This window comes from Chiloscyllium plagiosum, unplaced genomic scaffold, assembly GCF_037043375.1.
Source record: "Chiloscyllium plagiosum isolate Xiang-an unplaced genomic scaffold, Cpla_swu_hap1 HiC_scaffold_14, whole genome shotgun sequence".
NCBI lineage: Eukaryota > Metazoa > Chordata > Chondrichthyes > Orectolobiformes > Hemiscylliidae > Chiloscyllium > Chiloscyllium plagiosum.
In genome coordinates this window covers 46,996,217-47,020,756 of record NW_028270152.1, presented here as the reverse complement: position 1 = coordinate 47,020,756, position 24,540 = coordinate 46,996,217, and the positions used below count along the sequence as shown (strand labels likewise).

At 39.5% G+C, this 24,540-nt stretch overlaps 1 protein-coding gene across 5 annotated transcripts in view; it reads left to right on the top strand.

Moving 5' to 3' along the window:
* Window positions 1-24,540, top strand: part of magi1b (membrane associated guanylate kinase, WW and PDZ domain containing 1b) — a 462,351-nt gene that overhangs the window by 250,119 nt on the left and 187,692 nt on the right. For all 5 annotated transcript variants that reach the window (XM_043708285.2, XM_043708283.2, XM_087994417.1 and 2 more), the window contains exon 2: window positions 10,449-10,565. In XM_043708285.2, the coding sequence (XP_043564220.2) occupies window positions 10,449-10,565 (117 nt within the window). The remainder of the gene's footprint in view (window positions 1-10,448; window positions 10,566-24,540) is intronic.

Here is a 24,540-nt window from a genome sequence, read left to right as displayed (position 1 = left end):
AACAGTCTAAATGTTAGGCTAATTAAGTGCAGTGCACTTTTTTTTTGACTTGTGATAAATGCAAACATCTAATTATTCTTCACACCAACCCACATGCCATTTAGCTATGTCACATTAACAAACGTGTGTCTGTGCCCATTATAAGAGTTCAGTAACAATTTATTACAATTGATGTGTTTTGATATATAAACCACTTCTTAAAAAAGTTGGAGTGTTTCATTGCATTGCTGAGTCACTTTGGAAAGAAGTACGTAGCTAATTTTATCATCTGACAAAACATAAGGGGATTTATTAAGCAACAATGAACATTGTGAACATACTGCAGCAAAACAAGAGGAAAATGAAGATTGAACAATACGATAAAAGGATTATCATCCATTTAAAGTAGAGAAAGAAGTGAGACAAGGTTCCTTTTTTCTCCTACAAAATGTGGGCAATATTGCACTGGATTAACATGTACTGGTCAAAGCCACTTAAATTAATTTACAGCTAGGTGGTAGAGAACCAAAAGATACAACTAAAAACCAAGTTGCCAGGACACCAGAATAAAATCAGAAACAGACCAGAGGTGATTAACGTCCATTTGTTAGAACACATTTCTTAGAACCTGATAAATGGCATGATTTATGGTTGAAATAGACAGGTTTTCCTTGTGGTAGATTTTGAAGATACTAACATCTAATTGATGCAAATTTGTGTTCATCAACAAATAAACTCTAACTGAAGTAAAGCTGAGTACCCAAAATGTGATTTACATCATTGCATTTCTTTCATGCTACTTCCTTACCATTAGCCAACAAAGTGAGTGTCTGATGGGTCTCAAACCTAGTATTGTGAACTCATTTGTCTAAATGTTTGCTGCTTCCTCCATATATTTTCTATACTGGCTCTGCGGTTAGAGTTGAATCTTTTGAAAAAAAAACAGGTTATATATTTGTGGTTTACAGGCTTTGCTGGTTAAGCCATCATTTACTGCCTTTCTTTAACTTGTCTTTGAACTGGTGGTGGTAAGTCACTTTCTTGAACAGCTGCAGTCCATGTTATGTGCATGTGTCCACAGGCTGTCAGGAAAGAAGTTCCAGAAATTTGATCCTGTGGTAGTGAGGGAGCATTGATATAATTTCCACGTCAGTATGGTGTGTGTGACTTAGGGAGGAGGTGTTCTCATGCCTCTGCTCTCCTATGTGGCAGAGGCTGGATTCACCAATCCACTAATGTAAACGGGATTTGTAACTTCGTCTAACCATCAAGCAATCTCATCGAAGACACACTGATGATGTCACCTAGTGAGGCGATGAAACATTGCACCAGCTTGGCAAACGAATCTACAACCTCATCCACAACCCGAGCTACAAATCGTTTAAATAGCATCAAGCAATCCTTTGACATGAATGAAAGAAGAAAATGGAGATACTTTTTGGATGAATCTTTCCCATTGAATTTGTTGCCATATGCTGATTTTAGCCACTTGTATGTATTAGGCAGCATCAGCAGAGAAGAATTGTCTTCCCAGAGAAACATTTGGCTCAAGCTCATTTGAAAGTGAGATATTGCTGTTAACCATATAAACACCACCTCTAGGTGGCACAAAGAGCGTGTATGTGCAGAGATCAAGTGACTATTGCACAATGTCTTTCACTGAGCTATTTCTAATGCTTTAAAAATCTGATGAAGTGAGTGGCTCTCATAAACATTGTATTTGCACTTCCTTAGATACAAAATTAATTGAATCTTTCATTAAGGGTTCTAATCCCAGTCATTGCAGTTCATTGATTTTTAAACCTAACATTAGAAACTCCCAATCTCCTGAATTAAATTTAATCTCATGAGGCGAGATATTGCACAGAAAATACATGTGGGTGTGATTCAAAGAAAAATGCTTCCAACCTCCACTTCTCATACATTTAACTTACAACACAGGCTTGTTCCTTATTAATGATAATGATGGTTTTCCCTGAGTTATGTTGTGGAGACAAGACAATAAGTAAACACCAAGATCAACTGGAACAATCTGCATGTTTCAGACATACTGGTGAAAAATAGGTGGAAGTGAGTACTGCAGATGCTGAAGATTAGAGTTGAGAGTGTGGTGCTGGAAAAGCACAGCAGGTCAGGCAACATCCGAGGAGCAAGGACTGGTGAGAACTGCCTTCTCTTTCTGACAATGCATGAACATGGAAGTGCAGAAATCTTCCAATTTAAAAGCTTGCTCATATGTTTGATCAGCTGCAAATATTTTTTATATTTTAGAAATTCTAATACGTCCACAGAAGAAAGGCAGAATTTCTTATGTTTTCTAGAGTAAGAGTAGAGCTGAAAATGTGTTGCTGGAAAAGCGCAGCAGGTCAGGCAGCATCCAAGGAACAGGAGAATCGACGTTTCGGGCACAAGCCCTTCTTCAGGATTCCTGAAGAAGGGCTTATGCCCGAAACGTCGATTCTCCTGTTCCTTGGATGCTGCCTGACCTGCTGCACTTTTCCAGCAACACATTTTCAGCTCTGATCTCCAGCATCTGCAGTCCTCACTTTCTCCTAGAGTAAGAGTAGAGCCTGCCAAGGACTGTAGTGGGAAGTTGTGTGTGGAGCCTGCAGAGATAGGGGAAGCGCTAAGTGAATATTTTTCATCAGTATTTACACAGGAATAAGACTATATTGTCAAGGAACATACTGAGATACAGGTTATTAGACTAGATGAGATTGAGGTTCATAAGGAGGAAGTATTGTCCTAGGATTCTCTGGGAAGCTAGGGATGACATTGCAGAGCCCTTGGCTTTGATCTTTATGTCATCATTGTCTACAGGAATAGTGCCAGAAGACTGGAGGTTAGTAAATGTTGTCCCCTTGTTCAAGAAGGGGAGTAGAGACAACCCTGGCAATTATAGACCAGTAAGCCTTACATCAGTTGTGAATATAGTGTTGGAAAGGATTATAAGAGATAGGATTTATAATCATCTAGAAAGGAGTAGGTTGATTAGGGATAGTCAACACAGTTTTGTGAAAGGTCAATCGTACCTCACAAATCTTATCTGAATTCTTTGAGAAGGTGACCAAACAGGTGAACGAGGGTAAAGCCATTGATGTGGAGTATAGGGATTTCAGTAAGGTGCTTGATAAGGTTCCCCATGGTAGGCTACAGCACAAAATATGGAGGCATGGGGGATTGAGGGCGATTCAGCAGTTTGGATCAGAATTGGCTAGCTGAAAGAAGACAGAGGGTGGTGGTTGATGGAAAATGTTCATCCTGGAGTTCAGTTACTAGTGGTGTACCTCAAGGATCGGTTTTTGGGGCCACTGCTGTTTGTCATTTTTATAAATGACCTGGATGAGGGTGTAGAAGGCTGCGTTAGTAAATTTGCGAATGATAGTAAAGTAGATGGAGGACAGCGCGCAAGGATGTTGCCAGTTACGGAGGGATATCGATAAACTACAGTGCTGCGCTGAGAGGTGGTAAATGGAGTTTAATGTGGAAAAGTGTGAGGTGATTCACTTTGGAAGGAGTGACAGGAATACAGAGTACTGGGCTAATGGTAAGATTCTTGATAGTATGGATGAGCAGAGAGATTTCTGTGTCCATGTGCATAGATCCCTGAAAGTTATCACCCAAGCTGATCGGGTTGTTCAGAAGGCGTATGGTGTGTTAGTTTTTATTGGGAGAGGGATTGAGTTTCGGAGCTACGAGGTCATGTTGCAGCTGTACAAAACTCTGGTATGGGTGCACTTGGAGTATCGTGTACAGTTCTGGTCACCGCATTATAGGATGTAGAAGTTTTGAAAGGGTTCAGAGGCGATTTATTAGGATGTTGCCTGGTATAGAGGGAAGGCAACATCCTAGTAAAGGCTAAGGGAATTGAGTCTCTTTTCATTAGAGAGAAAAAGGTTGAGAGGTGACTTTATAGAGACGTACAAATTGATTAGAGGATGAGATAGGGTGGATAGTGAGCACCTTTTTCCAAGGATGGTGATAGCTAGTATGAGAGGACATAGCTTTAAATTGAGGGGTAATAGATATAGGACAGATGTCAGAGGTAGTTTCTTTACTCACAGAGTAGTAGGGGTGTGGAATGCCCTGCCAGCAACAGTAGTAGAATCACCATCTTTAAGGGCCTTTAAATGGTCTTTGGATAATAATGGAATAGTGTAGGTTAACTGGGCTTCAGGTTGGTGCAACATCGAGGGCCGAAGGGCCTGTACTGCGCTGTTATGTTCTATGTTCTACACATCTATAGTTCTACTAATTGTCTGACGAATTTTCTTTTCTTAAATTTATCATAATGAGTAATATTGCAGACCTACTTTCAAAATCCACTTTGCTTATCTTTGCTATGATTATTGTTAGGTATGACTTTTTTGAGTCGTTTTTTTTGTTGATGGTTGAGAAGTAATTAATTAATGAGTGACTGTGTTATCAGAATTTTGTTTGCAACTATTAGGCGCTTTGTTCAGGAGACAGCAGGGTAATCGTTACTTGCTTAAAATGCAGATAAATAACATGATCTCTCACGGTTCAATTTGGTGTATTAGAATGGTTGTGATTAAACCACTCAATGCACAAGAACAAATTTACTGTTCCTCTTGTCACCCTTTTATTTAAAAGGATGTTTGAATTGGAGAAATAGTTTCAAAATCCCAACAACCCACCTTTACTGGTCTTATTTAATCTTTGTGCATATATTTTAACAGAGAAGGTGATATGACATGTGCATCAAACATGTGTTAATTTATATAACATAGTACTAATGTAGCCAGAATGATATGGCATAGCTCATTTTGTTTATGCTGATGACTGCTACCAGCTGAGGGAAGATATGAAATAGTAAGGAATAAGCTCAACCTAAGACAATCTAGATAATTTTGAGCATAATCTAAGTATTAAGGATATATGTTCAGCTGAAACATTGAACTCCAATTATCATGGCTTTTATTTTCTATTGCTGATAGAAAAGTAGCTTATGCTTAAAATGGCCTACCTGTCCTCCTTTTCCAGAAACAAATATTACTTTCATTCCTCCTGCCAGCTATGAATATAATAATCCTCTGATGCATTCTGAATAATATATCTCCATACATACAATCCTTTTTTACTCTGAAAAGGAAGTACCACAGGCAAGTTCTATTTTAGTCTGAAATGTCCACTTTCTTCCTCAACCGAGGATTCCATCGCACTGTTGTTGATAGTGTCCTCAGCTGAATCCGATCTATCTCCTGCACATTGGCCCTTATCCCCTTTCTTCCCTCCCACAAAAGTGATAGTGTTCACCTTGTCTTCATCTACCATCCTATCGCATCCACATCCACAGGATCATTAGCCACCATTTCCACCACCTCCAGCGAGATGCCACACCAGATGCATACTTCCTTCAAACGAAAACAGAAGTTGCTGCAAAAGCTAAGGAGGTCTGGCAGCATCTGTGACAAAAAAATCAGTCAACGTTTCAGGTCACCCGTTTTTGTTTCTGATTTACAGCATCTGCAGTTCTTTCTGTTTTTGCATATTCCCCTCCAAACCCTTGTCAGCCTTCTGCAAGGACTGTTCACTCTGCAATAATCTGGTCTACTCCTCCTTCACTCCCAACACCTTCACAGCACCTCCCTCCTGACTATAAGAGGCCCCTAACACATTTTCCGGGTGAAACTGTGGTTTATCTGCACTTTATTCAATCCAATCTGTTATATTTGCTGCTCACAATGTGGTCTCCTCTATATTGGTCTCCTCTCCTCTACAGATGGGAGGTGGAAGATCTGGAAAAATGGTGCACTGAGAAAACCTAGCTCTCAATGCCAGCAAAACCAAGGAACTTATTATTGACTTTTGGTGGGATGTTACTCATGTCCTCCCGATACATTAACAGCACAGAGGTGGAATGAGTGGAGAGAGTCAAACTCCGGGGAGTTGTCTTCCACAACAAGCTTTCTTGGACTCTTCATGTGGACTCACTGGTTACAAAGGCCCAACATCTCTTCTTCCTCAGACAGCTGAGGAAATTTGACATGGCGGCGAATACCCTTGCCAACTTTTATAGGTGCACCATCGAGGACATTCCGTCTGGATATGTCACTACCAGGTATGGCAACTGTACCATTCAAGATCGGAGATGGTTACAGAGAGTGGTGAACTCAGCCCGGACGATCACAAAGGCCAACATCCCATCTATAGAATCCATCTACCAGGCCCACTGTCAAGGAAAGACCGCCAACATTCTTAAAGATCCATCCCACCCTGGCAATGGTTTTTCTACAACCTCTCCCATTGGGGAGAAGCCAATTTCATAACATTCTCTACCCTACTGTTGTTAGAATACTGAATGGACTCTCAAACTCTTAACATTCACCTGTACCTGTGTTTTTATTTTTGCCGCTGTTTACCTATTATTTACTATCGATGCGACTTAATTCTATGATCTGCCTGTATTGCTCACAAGACAAAGCTTTTCACTGTGCCTCGGTACATGTGACAATAAATTCAATTCAATTCATTTGGGAAACAAAGCTCAGACTGGGTTAGTGCTTTGCAGAATACCTGTGTTCTGTCCACAAAGAGGACCCTGAGCTTCCAGATGCCTGCCACTTCAACACACCATTGTGATCCTTGAGTTCTGATGAAGTGTTATCTTGACTTGAAAAGTTAGCTTGCTCTCTCTCCATGGATGCTGTCTGACCCGCTGTGATCCCTAGCATTTGTTGTTTTCAGTAGATTTTTCTGGTCCTCCTGCAATTGTCCAGACACAAGAAAAGAGCTTGTGACTGAATCTTTAGCACATGGGGATTTGATTGTGATCTGTATGTTAACTGTAACTCTTTCAACTGACAAACATTCATGGTGATTAAGGAATCTCTCTTTGCTTTTGCTGTGGCTGCACAAAGGATTCTTTTGCTGTTGCCATGACCTGCCAGTTGCCTGTAATTTACACTTGGCCCTGTGTCAGATGGGCTTCAGTGCCAAAACTTCAGATATTACCTGGGCAGCATTGGAAAATCTTTCATGACAACTGCTTCAAACAAGGTTTCATTGGTCTTTTAATGAGCACGAGAGCAGCTCTTTGTTTTTGTTTACCATGACCATGCTTCAATAAAGAGCTATGTGTCATAATATACAGTATGTAGAGTCCATTTGGTGACTAGATGCAAGAATAACTCTGTTTCAGGTGTCTGACTTTAAAATGTAATCAGATTGATAAACATGTGACATGACAATATTCAAAATGTAAATTTCTCCAGTGACATGATTTAGTTCTCTTCAACTTTGGCATTTTATCTTACTTCTGAGTTGTAGCAAGCTGGTGATTTTTTTTCATAATTTAGAAAAAAGATAACTTGACCCAGTCATGGGAAGGTTGCTTTAGATGTAGTCATTTTCAGTGTGTTGGCCATGTTTTGGTTAAGAAAGGTCTGATCTGATACATGGCTGAGAAAACTGCTTGCCATTAGTGGGAGGAGATAACACACAAGCACATAAAACATCAGACGCTGGCTGCTATAATTCTTCCTGACTCTGTGCCAGCAGTTCTCATTGTACAAAACAACCTCTTATATCTCTTGTAGTTGCATGACTTGACAGATCAGCTGCAGAACAGAAATTGATAACATTGTGAAACATTAATGTTTTATGTTTCCCACAGTTTATCAAGTTTCACTCATCCAAGTATTTAACTTTCAAAATTAATTTGTTACCTAAATAGTTACCTTCATGACAGAATTAGAATATCTAAGTTGATTTTTTATGCATTCGACACAGGCTGTGAAGAATCTGCAGGTGATGTGGAATTAGAAGTATAATTTGATTTGGGTAGAGGGGTAATTCAATTTCTGTTTTAATTCATACAGTCTGTCGTCATTTTCCATAAATTTTGGATTGAATTTGAGTTGGTTAGCCTGCGAGACAGACAAAAGAGTGGAGAGACTGAGACACTACAGTTCCACTAGTAATGAGAGGTTGTAATTAAAGTATTAATGCATGAAAGCAATTTCTATTATAAATATAAATGTGAAAACTTCTATTGGATAAAGATGTCAACAAGAAGTTGAATGTTGCAGACAAAAAAATGCACGTGGATACAAGAATTTTAATATAGATGTCTGATCACAGCATTTAGAAATATAACATCTACATTTTCACTGGCTACTTGTCTAAAATGGCCTAACCAAACTCTCGGGGCATAACAGGTAACCAAGTATCAGTTACTTTGAACAGACAAATGAGAGCAGTAACAGAGGCAAAATCTCACTTTGTGAATTGATAATTATATTCTGAAAGCTGTAAATAACCAAAATGACTGTGATTCTCTATTCAGCAATCACTATCATTGGCTGTCTCTTGATTTGAGGATAATGGGTACTCGGGACTATATGTGTTTGTCTTAGATCTTCACGTGACTGAACAGACTGATTCTGAACTTACAGGTCTTTGGTCACATCTGGCTCTGAGGCCATTTGTCTACATCACACATTGACATTTTGATTCATAGTATGATATGCCTTAGTGGATAAGTTAGTATTAATTTCAATGACTCATAGCAAGCTCTTTCCAACACTTCCCAGAGAACTTCAGAGTTCCTCTGAAGTTTTTTTGTTGTTTTCCAATGAATTTGACCAGTTGAGCATTGAGGAAACATCATAGTGGATTAAGTGCTTTTCAATCATCTGGGCATTGCTCAGACCATTAAAATTGATTTTGCAGTAGTATAACTTGAATGCATGTGGAGGTGACTTCAAGAAGAACACTACCATTTGTTTGGTTTTCCTTCCTCTGATTCCTGAGGACGTGATAAGAGATATTCTTGATGGAATTTTTTAATGGTCTGATATACAGTCTAGGTCTTGTTGCAGTACAGGGAAAATGTAATACCGACTCTCTGTCTCTGGGATTTGTGTTGACTTTTGGAGGTCTTTGTTGTCAAAACTTTCTAACTTAATTGGTAGAAGGTTAAGCCCAGTTGGTCAAATGTTGGATCTATTCATCAATGGTAGCCTTTTGAGAGAGTTTGCTGTTGAGGTATCAGGAAGTCTCAATATATTCTGACAATACCAGGAAGTGTGACCGAAAGATAGAATGGAACTTTGTACATTCTGAATAGCAGAATTAAATTAGATAGTTGATTGGAAGTAATTTCCTTCTCCTAATCAACTTAGCATTGCAGTTCAAACACAGTAAACTCTCATACTTGAATTGTCATTTTAAATTGTCAGAAACAACATTTCGAAAACAGAAACCAAAATAATTCAACTTCATTGGAAGTTACTAATTGCTTCTGGAAATGCTAATTTTATCCCACAGATGGAATGGTGTTCTTGGAGGGGCTTTCTTCAAGTGACTATTAATAATACGCATCAAATTGACATTGACATACATTTCTTGGCAATTAATATTCATTCACAGATATTTTATATTGTACTGTTAGCCTAATCCATAGCAAGAAAGAGTGATTAACATTTTCTGAAGATAATTTTGTCAAAATCTTCTAAAGTGCCATGTAATGAGCCCTTGTATCAGCTACAAAATCAAAATCTCACTTTTAGTCTTGGTAGTAATTAGATACGGTATATCAAAATATAAACAATATTTCCTTTGATTCAGTCTTCTGATCACTCTTCAAGTTAGGCTTAATTCTTTTCATCTACTTTAGTAAGTCGTTAAGTAATAAGGGTCCCTTCATCCCATCATGTCTGCACCAGTCATCCAGCACCTATCTATTCTAGTTCCAGTTTCCAGCACAAGACCAGTAGCCTTATATGCTATTCATTTAAAGTGTTCATCTAAGTACTGCTGAAATGTTATGATGGTTCCTGCCTATCTCCCCTTTCAAACAGTGAGTTCCAGATACCCACTACCAGCCAGGTGCAAAACATCTATGCTGCAGTCATGAACTCGTGTTGTACAGATTCTTCATTAAATCTCTGCTCTTGTATTCAGTTCCATGACTAATAATGATAAATCTCCATATGCCTTCTTAACCACCTTATTTCCCTCTCCTACTGCCATCAAGAATCTATGGCCGTACACACTAAAGCCCCTCTGATCCTCTGTACTTCCAAGGGTCCACAGATTATTGTGTACTCCCTTGCTTTGTTAGTCCTCCCAAAATGCATTACCTCATACTTTTGAACATTTGAAGCCCTTTTAATGTATGCATTCTTAACATTTACCAGTGAAGTGATTTTTTTATAAATTTGAATGAGTTTGCTTTATGAAAAAAGGCACTTTCGAGATGATTTGGGGAAACTTATCATATTTAAAAGTCCCAGTCATATTTTACTTAAATTTATTGTGCAAACTGAGCGTGTTAATTTTTTTTTGATGCTTTTATCCAAAGTGACCATTCAAGTTGATATCTTGACTGTGAAATGCAGATCAGGGTCCTGTGAGTAGGTCAAGCACAAATGGAAGCATATGCAAATAGTATTCAGTAACCAAGGGTTATACTTTTGACTAACTATAGTTTTGTTTCATTGTAGGAAGCAAACTGAATAAAGATCTACGGCACTATCTCAGTCAACGATTTCAGAAAGGATCAGCAGATCACGAGCTACAACAGACAATACGGGATAACCTTTATCGACATGCTGTGCCTTGTATGTATCACTTTTAGTTTTGATTTAAAACTTTCCACTTGGGGTGCCACGATCGTCTTGACCCTCCTCAATAGTCGTGATACTATGCTGGCATGTTTTGTTTTACTTCTGCTGTTTCTTTCAAAAATAAAAATTTCTGTCTTTAACTAATGTGGAACTGAAAGGACAAGTATCAACAATAGATCTGCTACTGGGGGAAGAACTTAGTTTTATTGAAATGTTTCTTCAAAGCAAGGGAAAATTGGGAGGAAAATGATGGACGAGCCGCTTCAGAATGGTATTAATAGAGACCTGGGAGAAGATTATCACCTCATCTCAATTAGAGATTTTCTTCAGTGCTAATCATTCCCATAATCATTCCAAATGTCTTGTTCTATTCACAAGTATGTGCATGCTACTCAATATCCAATTCCAAGCGAAATCAGAAATACCACTACAAAACCACTTTTGTCATTTACATAACATGACATTTACATGCAATTCCTCAGTCTTTTTGAAGGCAGAAGAAAAAACAGTTGAGTGTGGCCAGCTTTATTTTGCAGGCAGGAATAAGACTGCCTGTGTACCATAACAGTCATGATAATTCCTCAAAATGAAATGGAAAAAACATAGAAAAAAAACAGAATGGAAATTAATAAGAAGTGGTGCAGCCTGATTTTGTTTTTTGGCTTGTATTTCTTTTTAAACTATTTATAACTGCAAATAAAAAGCTGCTTACATTTTGACTTGAAACTCTGGACCAAAGCCAAGAGCTCTGTCTTAAACCTGACTGCCCATGTGTTCCAGTCAGAAAGGCGTTGCCCGGATTTTATTCCTGTTCTGTGATTTGCCAATCGGAATGTAAATCAAATAAACACCTCACACCCGCCTCCTTGCTGGCTTCAGGTTGAAGCAGCACTGTTGCTGTTAATCCCAAAATGAATAAAGGGCATCTTGTTTTGTTCAATCTGAGGTGGAAACGTGAACTCTCATATTTCGGGTATGAAAAAAGTGGTGAATCATTTCATAAATTGCTTCATCTGGCTTTAAAACAAATCTTCAATCGCTTTAGTTAATGGTTTTCAAGAAAAAAAGGACACTTGAACATAACTCGATGTTGCCATTATGGTAAAAAGAAACATTTTTGCAACATTCGTATAACCCAAAGTTTGTGCGAAGATTTGTAGCTCGGGTGCTTGTTGTTGTGGTTCTGTTCGCCGAGCTGGAAGTTTTTGTTGCAAATGTTTCGTCCCCTGGCTAGGCGACATCATCAGTGCTTGGGAGCCTCCTGCGAAGCGCTTCTTTGATGTTTCCTCCAGTGTTTATAGTGGTCTGTCCCTGCCGCTTCCGGTTGTCAGTTTCAGCTGTCCGCTATAGTGGTTGGTATATTGGGTCCAGGTCGATGTGTTTGTTGATGGAGTTTGTGGATGAATGCCATGCCTCTAGGAATTCCCTGGCTGTTCTCTGTCTGGCTTGCCCTATGATAGTAGTGTTGTCCCATTCGAATTCGTGTTGCTTGTTGTCTGCGTGTGTGGCTACTAAGGATAGCTGGTTGTGTCGTTTCGTGGCTAGTTGATGTTCACGTATGCGGATTGTTAGCTGTCTTCCTGTTTGTCCTATATAGTGTTTAGTGCAGTCCTTGCATGGTATTTTGTACACTACATTCATCTTGCTCATGTTGGGTATCGGGTCCTTCGTTCTGGTGAGTTGTTGTCTGAGCGTGGCTATTGGTTTGTGTGCCGTTATGAGTCCTAGGGGTCGCAGTAGTCTGGCAGTCAGTTCCGAGATGCTCCTGATGTATGGTAGAGTGGCTAGTCCTTTTGGTTGTGGTATGTCCTCGTTCTGTGGTCTTTCTCTTAGGCATCTGCTGATGAAGTTGCGTGGGACCCGATACCCAACATGAGCAAGACGAATGTAGTGTACGAAATACCATGCAAGGACTGCACAAAACACTATATAGGACAAACAGGAAGACAGCTAACAATCCGCATACATGAACATCAACTAGCCACGAAACGACACAACCAGCTATCCTTAGTAGCCACACACGCAGACAACAAGCAACATGAATCCGACTGAGACAACACTACTATCATAGGGCAAGCCAGACAGAGAACAGCCAGGGAATTCCTAGAGGCATGGCATTCATCCACAAACTCCATCAACAAACACATCGACCTGGACCCAATATACCAACCACTACAGCGGACAGCTGAAACTGACAACCGGAAGCGGCAGGGACAGACCACTATAAACACCGGAGGAAACATCAAAGAAGCGCTTCGCAGGAGGCTCCCAAGCACTGATGATGTCGCCTAGCCAGGGGACGAAACGTTTGCAACAAAAACTTCCAGCTCGGCGAACAGAACCACAACAACATTCGTATAACCCCTTTGAATTGGAAAAATATATTTTAAAAAAACATCAGAAGGGGAAAATGGTATCAAGCAGAAGGAGATTTTAGGTAGGTCCAAATGTTTGTTCCAACAAGTGGGCATTAAAGAAGATCTTAGAGGCATGGGGGGCATAAAAAGGCAATGGGAGAATGTATAGTTTATGTTGCTGAAGGCTTGAGGATGTGCAAGAATCTGGACTGAAAGGAATAGAGAGTTTGGAATGGCATTTTATATTATTTCTTTGAGTAATATTGCAGTTAAAAGTTATAATGACTAATTGGTCTATCAATACTTTTAATACTGCCAGCTGTGAACTGTTCAAAAAGATACTTATAAGAAATGTTCAGCGTCTATATTCAGCCCTTTTCTCCTGACTTCCAAAGTCCTCAAAAATATTTGAAATCAGTGACATTAATTGTTTGATTCCTTTTTTAAACCTTTTTTTTTAAAAAAAATTTGCCTTTTAAAAATTTGCCTCGTAATTGAACCATTTGACAATGACCTGATCTCTGTTGTTCCAAACCCTGGTTGTTGGTCAGGTCAGAATAGATATTCCAGATCTACTGTGGTTGATCATAACACTATTATTATCTTTAAAAAGGCTGACACTTGAGGGGAAGAAAATACTTCCTGCTGAATAGTTTGTATTTTACCTTATAATCAACCTGTATATTAGATAATTGTCTAAATTCAAATTTCATCAGTTGAGCTGCATGCATTCTGTGCACATTTAAAGTGCAAACTTGATTTCTAAGAGTTGTGGTAAACTAATACTACTTCTTAAATTATAGTTTTAAGTGCCACGTACGTTTGTCTTGTACTTTGTTCCTTTGATATCTGTGGCTTCATTTTCTGAGCAATTCTAGCATTCTTAATGGAACTGTTTGATTTGGATTAAAAATATTCCATCATTCTCACGATCCTAGTTCAGTTACAGTTGCATTTTTAAAATGCCAATTATCTGGCTTTATGACCTTGTTCACAACATTTCTGCAGCTCCTATATTGCTCAACCACACCGTCACCTCTAGCTTTGATGCGCTAGTGCTCAACAAAGCTTCTTTCCCTCTTAGCCTGTCAGACCCCTTTACTTATGGCCCTCATTTATGCCCTCTGGAGTCCAAGGGACAAGATTTGAAGAAGTTAGCTGACAATCTCTAACCATCCACTCCCAGAAAGGGGTGGTCATGGGCATCCGTATGGGCCCTGGCTATGCCTGTCTTTTTGTTGGCTGTGTAGGACAGTCCATATTCCGTAATTACACCTGCACTACTCCCCACCTCTTCCTCCGCTACATTGATGACTGCATTGGCACCACCTCATGCTCCCACAAGGAGGTTGAGCAATTCATCAACTTCACCAACACATTCCACCCTGACCTTAAATTTACCTGGACCATCTCTGACAGCTCCCTCCCCTTCCTGGATCTCTCCATCTCCATTAATGACGACCGACTTGACACCGACATTTTTTACAAACCCACCAACTCCTACAGCTACCTGGATTACACCTCTTCCCACCCTACCTCCTGCAAAAATGCCATCCCTATTCCCAATTCCTCCGCCTGCACCGTATCTGCTCCCAGGAGGACCAGTTCCACCACAGAACACACCAGATGGCCTCCTTCTTTAGAGACCGCAATTTCCCTTCCCACGTGGTTAAAGATGCCCTTCAACGCATCTCGTTCACATCCCGCACCTCCGCCCTCAGACCCCACCCCTCCAACCGTAACAAGGACAGAATGCCCCTGGTGCTCACCTTCCACCCTACCAACCTTCGCATAAACCAAATCATCCGCCGACATTTCCGCCAAACAGACCCCACCACCAGGGATATATTTCCCTCCCCACCCCTTTCTGCCTTCCGCAAAGACCGTTTCCTCCGTGACTACCTGGTCAGGTCCATGCCCCCCCACAACCCACCCTCCCATCCTGGCACCTTCCTCTGCCACCACAGGAATTACAAAATCTGTGCCCGCACCTCCTCCCTCACCTCCATCCAAGGCCCTAAAGGAGCCTTCCACATCCATCAAAGTTTTACCTGCGCATCCACCATCATTTATTGTATCCGTTGCTCCCGATGCAGTCTCCTCTACATTGGGGAGACTGGACGCCTCCTAGCAGAGCGCTTTAGGGAACATCTCTGGGACACCCGCACCAATCAACCACACCGCCCTGTGGCCCAACATTTCAACTCCCCCTCCCACTCTGCCGAGGACATGGAGGTCCTGGGCCTCCTTCACCGCCGCTCCCTCACCACCAGACGTTTGAAGGAAGAACACCTCATCTTCCGCCTCAGAATACTTCAACCCCAGGGCATCAATGTGGACTTCAACAGTTTCCTCATTTCCCCTTCCCCCACCTCACCCCAGTTCCAAACTTCCAGCTCAGCGCTGTCCCCATGACTTGTCCTACATGCCTATCTTCTTTTCCACCTATCCACTCCACCCTCCTCCCTGACCTATCACCTTCATCCCCTCCCTCACTCATCTATTGGACTCTATGCTACTTTCTCCCCACCCCTACCCTCCTCTCACTTATCTCTCCACCCTTCAGGCACTCTGCCTGTATTCCTGATGAAGGGCTTTTGCCCGAAATGTCGATTTTCCTGCTCCTTGGATGCTGCCTGAACTGATGTGCTTTTCCAGCACCACTAATCCAGAATCTGGTTTCCAGCATCTGCAGTCATTGTTTTTACCTAGTGCTGTTTGATCTTGCAATCCTCTACCAAAACCACTCACTAATCCAGGATCATACTGGAGTGCAGAGATACCTCGTGGTTTGCATCTTGACTGTAGACGGCCTTTTTAGACCTTCTCTCCCCTGCCCCTTCCATCTCCAATTGTAAGTTCAAGAGGCTCATCAACTTTGTCACTAAAATCATGTCCATCCCATCACCTACCTCTTCTACATCCCAATTTAACCATGAGTCCATCATTAAAGCTCCTTTCACTGTAATATTGCAGTACTTAATTTTCTTCTCTTTGCTTTCCTGTCTTCTCTCATGACCTCTTAGACCTTTCCTTGTGTTCTCTGAAACCTATTTCCACTAAGTTGCTGACCATCCTATTATTCCACTGCTACAGGATATTGTAGATGATTCTCTTTTTCAATTGCTTTCCTCCTCCTCCTCTAAATCTGCTGTCACCACCACCACCTCAAAAAAAACCACCTTCAACCGCACCATTCATGCAAATTGTTGCTCCATCTTTAACTACTTTTTCTTCCTCTGAGTACTTGAATGTATTGTCTTGTATCAAATCATTCCTATTTCTCCCAGTCCATTTTTTAATCTTTCAGTCAAGTTTCCATGCTTACTGCAGTGCTGAATGATTCTCTTCCAGAGCCACAAGTTACACACTTACATGACTGGAACTCACGTGAACTACTTCTTGTTGCCCTTGTCATCTTGCCTATGGCCTTTGACATCATTGACCATCCATTCTCATCCAATACCTCTGCACTATAATTCAGAGATGGAGCTCTTGCCTGCTTCCATTCAATCTACCTAATCATACCCAGAGTACACCTTGTCATAGCTTCTGTTCCTATTTTGTACCATGCCTGGTACCTGTAAAGGACCTATTTCTGATTTGCTTGCTGTCCCTTGTTGATGTTATCTGAACATAGCTTTAATTTTCATTTATATGTTGATGACACACAGTTCTCACTTAAATCCTCCATTGTTGCTAAATTATTAGACTTATCTGGATTCCAGTCTGAAGCCATTGTTTTTAGTTCTGCTACACACTCCTTTCCCATGCTACTGACTCTCTACCACTCCCTGGAACTGTTCTAGACCACTAGACTCGATGCCATGTTTTGCCCAAAGGTAAGTTTCTGCTCACATTCTCGCGCCATCACTAAGATCACTTGATTCCACCTGCAAACCATAACTCAACTCTGCTCTTGCATCAGCTCATCTGTTGCTGAACACCTCCATTGTGCCTTCTATAGACCTATTCCAATACATTTTCAGCTACAACCCCACATCTACCATATGAATTTGAGGTCACCAAACTTTGCTGCTTGTGCTCTTACCCAAACCTGCCATTCATGTTGCCACTCAACCTACACTGGCTCCAGATCAAACAATATTTTTGGCAAACCCCAAGCTCATCGCTCTCAGCAGTAGGAAATTGAATGTTTAGTGTCCAGTTGGTCAACAAACACAATCAAAGATAACAACTTACAGGAAAACATCCAGATGAAGAGTTACCATTGATCAGAAGCTAAACTGGAATAGGCATATAAACACTGTACCTGTAAGAGCAAGTTAAAGACTGGGAGTTCTGCAGCAAGTAAGTCTCTTTTTGACTCCTTTTTGTCTATCATCTACAAGGCGTAATTTGGGAGTATAATGGAATAATCTTCACTTGCCTGGATGTGTTTAGCTCCCAATATCACCCAAGAATCTCGGCACCTTCCAGGCTAAAGCAGCCACTTGATTGTCATGCCATCTACCACCAACACACAGTGGCAACATCATACACTATCTGCAAGATTTGCTGTAGCAGTTCCCTAGGGTTCTTCTCTTATGTTACTGCATTAAAAGCTGGGTAATAAGTAATAAGCTAAGGACCAGGACAGCACCACATGATGAATAGTCAAAGGGAGTTCAATCCGCAACAACATAGACTAAGAATGTGTACATGAGTTATTTTTAACTGCAAGTAATCAGTTTGTCGGTGAAGTAAAGATTGACTGAGACTTTCAAGTAAATTGAACTTAGGGTATTTTTGAATGAGAGTGGGAGTGGTTAAAAAAAAACAGCACACGAAAAGACACATTCAACAGCACCCACCAAGCCCACAACCTCTACAACTTACAGGGCGAGGGAAGCAGCTACTTACAAATACTACTACTTCCATTGGCTCCTCTAAGCCACACACTATCTTGATTCAGAATGGTATTGCTGTTCTTTCCCTAGGACAGGATCACAATCCTGCAAGTGCCTTTCTAAACGCGGATGTATTTGCATCACCTTCTCGAGGGCAAATTTTGATAGGCAATAAATGCTCTTCTAGCCAGCAATCCCCACATTCTGTGAAAGAATAAAAAAAATACATAAACAGAAGAGAAGACCTCAGCTGTTAAAAAGATAAGAGTCCAAGAGAAACATGGGTATGGGTAGGAAGGGAATAAATGATTGAAGTATTCAAAATAAGGTTGATTGAATCCATTATAAATAGGCATCTTAGAATAGATGTGTTGGAAGAAAGTATAATTTATATGTAAACTTTGAAACTAATGATTAAGGTTAATTGCATTAAACTTTGGGAAAACTATTGAGTCACAGACTATCTGATGAAACACAGACTAGGATATGGGAAGAGGGCACAAATTTTAAATTGATTGAAATAGTAAACTGAGGCATAGTCTGTCTGGCATAAAAACGTCTGTTTGTCCCATTCATGATTGTAAGATAGCTGAGAGGTTTTCTGCTGAACTGGTCAATATTCCTCCCATGGCCAAAGGCACATTAACTATTAATTATTCACTTCTTGTTTGGTTGCTGATTTTGCCTGTGTTACAGCTATGCTTGTGCTTAACAAGATATACCTTGCTTTCATTTCTGGATGTAGACAAAATGAGTAATGTCAGATCAACTATCTGTTCTACACTGTCTCTCATATTCAGACCATTTGCATTCAATAGAATTGCACAACAAGCCTTGCAGACAAAGAATCCAGTGCTATCTGTCATGTACCAGCACCAGACACAAATTTCTATTTTACATAGTTTTGGATTGTCCTGTGATACAGCAGGGCACCACACTTGTTTGCTCGTAGAGAAACTTGGATTTTTCAAAGGAGAAAGGATCTTATCGATATGATAAATACAACACCTTCAGTTTATATAGAAGTATTATCAAACAAAATGTCTAGTAAGGAAATATTAAGGCAGCTAGTTAAAAACTTAGTAGGATTAAAGGAACTTCTCAAAGAAGGAAGAAAAGATAGGAGACTTTGGGAGGCATTCCAGAGTTCAAATCCTCAGCAACTGAAGACATGGCTACCCATGACAGAGTGATTAAAATTGACAAAGCACAGTGAGACCAGAATTGGAAGAACACCAATGTTTTAGAGTGTTGTATGGCTGGAGAATGTTACAGGTCCTTGCGGGGAGATTTTAGTGCATTGGAGTGTTTTCACTTCAAAAAATATTCTCATTGCAGTGTTCTGATGGGAAAGTGATGGGGCCTGAGGCTAGTTTTGTGAGAATTATGTTGGTTTTGCTAACTCGTGTAGAACTAGGGCTGAATCTTTCTCTTCTAAATTATTGGGTGCAAAGGGAAAATAAGTAAAATTGAGAATTCATCTGAGCTTTTATTTTCTGTTAATTTAGAATAGTTAATTGTTGAACGAAATGACCTGCTTCTGGACCATAGTGTCTTTATATCCCAACAGAATTATACAAATTCTAAATTTTGGTTCAAAGATACCATACTACCTAATTGCCCAAAGTTTTTAATACTTCAGTTATTGATTTATTTATGATACCGAGAGGCAGTCAGGATTTAAAAGGCTGAAATCCCCTCGGATTGATTTACAGTTTCAATTATAGTGCTAGCTAGCTGTCGTTGTTGTTGGATTTCTTTACTCTTGAGTATCCAAACAACCCCATTTAAATTGAAACTGAAGCATCAGTTTCATGCATTTTTATTGTATTTGAATAAATTGAAGTTTTTTAAAATATACCAACAGTTTTGTATTGGATGAGGGAATTGAAGGTGATTCTTCTGGAATGAACAAAAACATGAGCAGTGGAGAAAAATAGCAGAAAGATTGGCCAACAATTAACTCCAAAACAAATAACAGTTTGTCTTTCTTAACGCAAACTGCTGCTCACAGTCCAAAGGTAACTTTCAACTCTCGGCTCACAATTCCAAACCAAAAATAATAAAATATACAATATTGAAAAATCGGTGAGGATTCTAACAACTTCTAAACAGGAAACTATCTCAAATGACTAAAATGTTGGTCTAAGGGGTAGAATTTAGTAAGTACTTAATGAAAGGAGACAGGATTGAGGAAGAGAAATCCATAGCATGGGTGTCGGCAGCTGAAGGACTAAATGACAGTGATCGCTAGATATTTAGAGGATATACCAGATACAAGGATCAATAAACTACAAGTTGAGGAGTAGATAGTATTGGACTGAATGTGGTTACAGAGAAGGGAAGGGACTGGAAGAGATTTTAATGCAGATTAATAATATTAAAAACTTTTACAATGATGAAGAGCCTTTCTGTCATTTCAAAAATGGTTCTTGTGGTCAGTGTCTTGAAGTCCCACTCTGAGCACAGCACCTACCATTTTCAGAGAAGAGAGGTTAAAATACCGCTTAATGATTCATAGTGGGAGCTAGTGAAGAATGGCAGCTGCTTCTAGGCATGTCTGATTTTCGTTAACCAGGAGTGGGAATCACGACAGATCTAGTAACAGATCTAGACAGAGGAGAGGTAAGGTACCGTTTTAAATATGGTCCTAGACATGTCAAGTGCCTTTTGAGAAAAATAAGTTCTCTTTTGGGAGAGATGCAGTGCCCTTTAGGATTATTAATTGCAAACATCATTTGCATAACATGTACGTAAATGCATTGGAACTGTTAAAAGATCCTGTCAACAGATATAATGAAAGGTACTGTCCTTTTCAGAAGGTTTAGGACCAGAGTCTTAATCTCAAAGTAAGGGGGTCCCCATATAATGGAGATGAGGCGGAATTTCTTCTCTCAGGGGATAGTGAAACTGTGGAATTCTTTACCACAACGAGCTGTCAAGGTTGAGTCGCGATATATTCAAGGCTGAGATAGACGGATCTTTATTTAATAAGGGAATCAAGGGTTATAGGGAAAAGGCAGGAAAGTGGAGTTGAGGATTATCATATCAACTGTGATCTCATTGAATGGCAGAGCAGATTTGATGGCAGAATGAGCCATTTCAGCTCGCACGTCTTATGGTCTAACTTTGCACCTGGCAGCCTGGGTATTGTTTCTGGTGTTTCCTGACACTGCTTCCAAGGCAATATCGGGCACTTGTTACCCTGGTACTTTGAGAACACTGAATTGATTTACCAGAATGGGAACTTTGGTGACCATTTAATTACTGTATTGAGTCATTGGAACATAAGGCCAGGAATGCAAAACATATGACTGTTTTAAAAGAAAACTTTTGTTTTTTTTAATTAATCTAGACAAGGAAGTACTGGAAATTGCAGAAGTGTGGATGTTTTATATCATTCTTAAGTGTTGTGGACTACTGACTTATGTTTAACCTAACTGCAAATAAAAAAAATACATATCTACAAAATGCATTCTCATTCATAAGTTATTTTATTTGGCAAATTACATCCCATTTATAATGACCAGAAATCAGAAAGGCACATGCACTTATTATATTTGAACAGGTATAAAAGGGATTTTAAAAATTCTATTTCTAGCTTTATCCTTGTACTGTCTTCATACCCATTGGAGATATTGTAGTCATATTGTTCTGACCACTAGTTGAACACAATGGGTGGAATCTGCTGGGAGCTTCATTGGACAGAAGGCAAAAAAAAACAGTTTCCTGACAGTGGGTTAAAAAGTATGTATTATGTTCTCAGAACCTTTTAGACAGGTCAGTTTTCACAAACTCCATGGTTATAATCTTCTTTTGTATGTGTTAGTATGTCTGTTAACACCCCAATCTACTGAAATTACAGTTATGAGCACAGTGATGTTAAATCAGGAAACCGGTGTGTTCACAATCTTGACTATACTTGTGAGGCCTTCTTTAGACTCGGTAGAAGTCTTCTTCCAAGCTCCAATGATTGCAAATTTCTTCTGTTAGTTGGATTGTTCATAATCAAACAGTTTTCTTATAGAAAAGCTCAAAAACAAAATCCCAAAGAACTGCAGATGCTGGAAATCATAAACACAAACATAAAACACAGCACCTAGTCAGGCAGCATCTGTGAGGAGAAGGCAGAGTTAATGTTTCAAGTCCAGTGACCCTTCTACACCTTCTGTGTTTTTCCTGTTTCATCATGCAAATGTTTAAATTCTTGCTTGGCAGAAGTTATGTTTCTCAACCAAGAATGAGAGCATTGGTGTCTTCACTGTGCTCCACATGAAGCTCATGTGAGTGTCTCAGGTAATTATCACCCTTCAATTTAGTCACCAAGGGAAATATGGACAGTGAGAAACCTTCACACATTGGATCAGATCACAGCACTGTTATGCAAAGTGCTATATTTGTGTCAACTCTAATTCTGTACAGACGCTTGTCATCCATGCACCCAAAGTGACTTTAATGTAACTTCCTTCATCTGACCTGCTGTGGAGACATTTTGAGTCTCTGGCTGAGGATCATTAGTGTCACTGAGCATCTCCCTGATATTACTACTAAGCTTCTATTTCCCTACTATTGTATCTTCTACTTTGCCTCTGAATGGAAGTGCATGCGGTTTGGTTGCTCCCAAGCACAATGTCTGTTTGGTTTACATAATGAAATACAATTATCCTATACGGAATGAAAATAAAATCTCTTGAATCATCCAAATCTCGTTGAAGATTGTTTTGGATTTGTGAATTTCCTGAAAGACAATCATTACAATACTTGTGTATATATATATTACATATATGTATGTATTTGTGTATGTATGTGTATGTGTATATGTGGTATGTATGTTTGACCAGGGAGCTTCTATTGACTCGTGCTTCTATTTTGTGAGATAGCTGGGTCTGGCGTGCTTTTTGATTTATGTCTCTATAAGCTTGGGCTATTTTGTTATCAATTGAAAACTAGAAATTAAAGCAAATTTCTTTGCCCTTTTCGTTTTTTTGTGGTTTCAATTTACTTTCTTTTATAAAATTAAGATGCTTAAATGAGAATTTGAGGTCCGTTATCAAGGTCACCATTAAGAATGAAGAGTGAAGGCTCGATGCATTAGGAATATGAACCCTTATTAGGTATGCTTCAGATTGGTAACTTGATTCTTTGTCTTGGTCAGACCATCTGGTAGAAATATTGATTGAAAGTAAGATGCTTCTATACATGGAAAAAATAAATACTTGAAGAACCTTTCCAAATTGCTGTACATGCCACCTACTGCGTTACATGCTTCCCACTGCTGTACATTTCATCACCTTGTTAGTTGCAAATTATTTTTGGCAGAGAGCATAAGACAACATAATCTTCCTGTACTTCCAGTTGGGAATTGGAGTATTATATAAGGGACCTGAGAAAAGAAAAGCAAATGCTGAAGTTCATTTCCGTGAAATATTCACTTGTTATTTTCTGATTGCTACAATCTCCGTAGAGAGCTATAATTTTTTTTAAAAACTTTCAGCGAATACTGAAAGCATGACGTGATAAGGTTTACTAAATAAGAGTTACTATAACAAAAAATTTCAGAACACTTTGTTTGACTAATCAATCTCTACATCACAAGCATTCCCCTTTAATAGCACTATGAAAACATAGAGATATATTTTAAACAGTCCTTAACGTACACATTCAAATTTCTTAGAGACGGTCTTGAGGTTCTTCTTAGCTCCAGAGGTTTTCTTCCATTCTTTTGTGTTCTCAGTCCTGAGAACTTGTAACCTCAGAACTGTCTTTCATGGTGAAGTCTCTCCTCCAGAGGTTTTTTTCTCTTGTGCATGCATGGCGATCTTCCAACTTAGTTCTAACTCCTTGTTAATGTGGTCATTTCAGTCCAAGCACCAGCAGTCATGTGCAGTGAACCAAAATACCTTCTGCCTGCAGTTGCTCTCCTGACCTGGACTCTGACAAATTAACCTTGTTGGGGTTTTCAGAAATATCATAAACACTTCTCCTCTGATTGCCCATCTCTGAGGTAACATGAACCATTTCGGCCTTGTATCCATATAGAAATCTTGGTTAATTTTCCTAAATACCTAGACTACCTTTTATCTTGGAAATAAATGAACAATTTATTACACAACTGTTTGCAACCTGACATTCTCAACACTTCCCTGGGACTTGAGATACTCACAGTCTACCTGCCGTTAGTACCGAGGTTGCTGCCACTTTCTCCAAGTGAAAATATTGGCATAAGTATACACATTTATTCCCATCAAAACGGTTTGAGCCCACTTTTAATCTTACCTCTAATAAACATACCAGCCAACTTGCTGTGAATCAGACTTCAGAATTGGTCAAGGGACCCTCTTCATTTGAACTTAAAAGACACAGTCCCAAACCAAATCAATCTTTATAAATTTTAATAAATGTGGCATTTTGCACATTTAATGATCATGACTCCATGATTTCTAGAACAATGACATGAGTACAAGCAATAGCTGACGATTCTGTGTCCTGATCACTCACATTGATAATTCAGTATCTGACACAGGAGATACTGAACTCAGTGCTCAACTTCAGACCATTGGTAGTTGGTACCTCTCAATTAGAATGTCGCCATGTTAATAATTGGGGATTTCATGTAGTGTGCCATTGATTACTAATATAGATTCTACAGAAGTTTGAGAATAATTCCAGTAGTTTGTTAATAATTTATCGTCCTGTGGATTTAATGTTATTGAACAAAGCATATTGCTGAACGTTTGAAAAACAGAGTTTTGAGATTTTTAG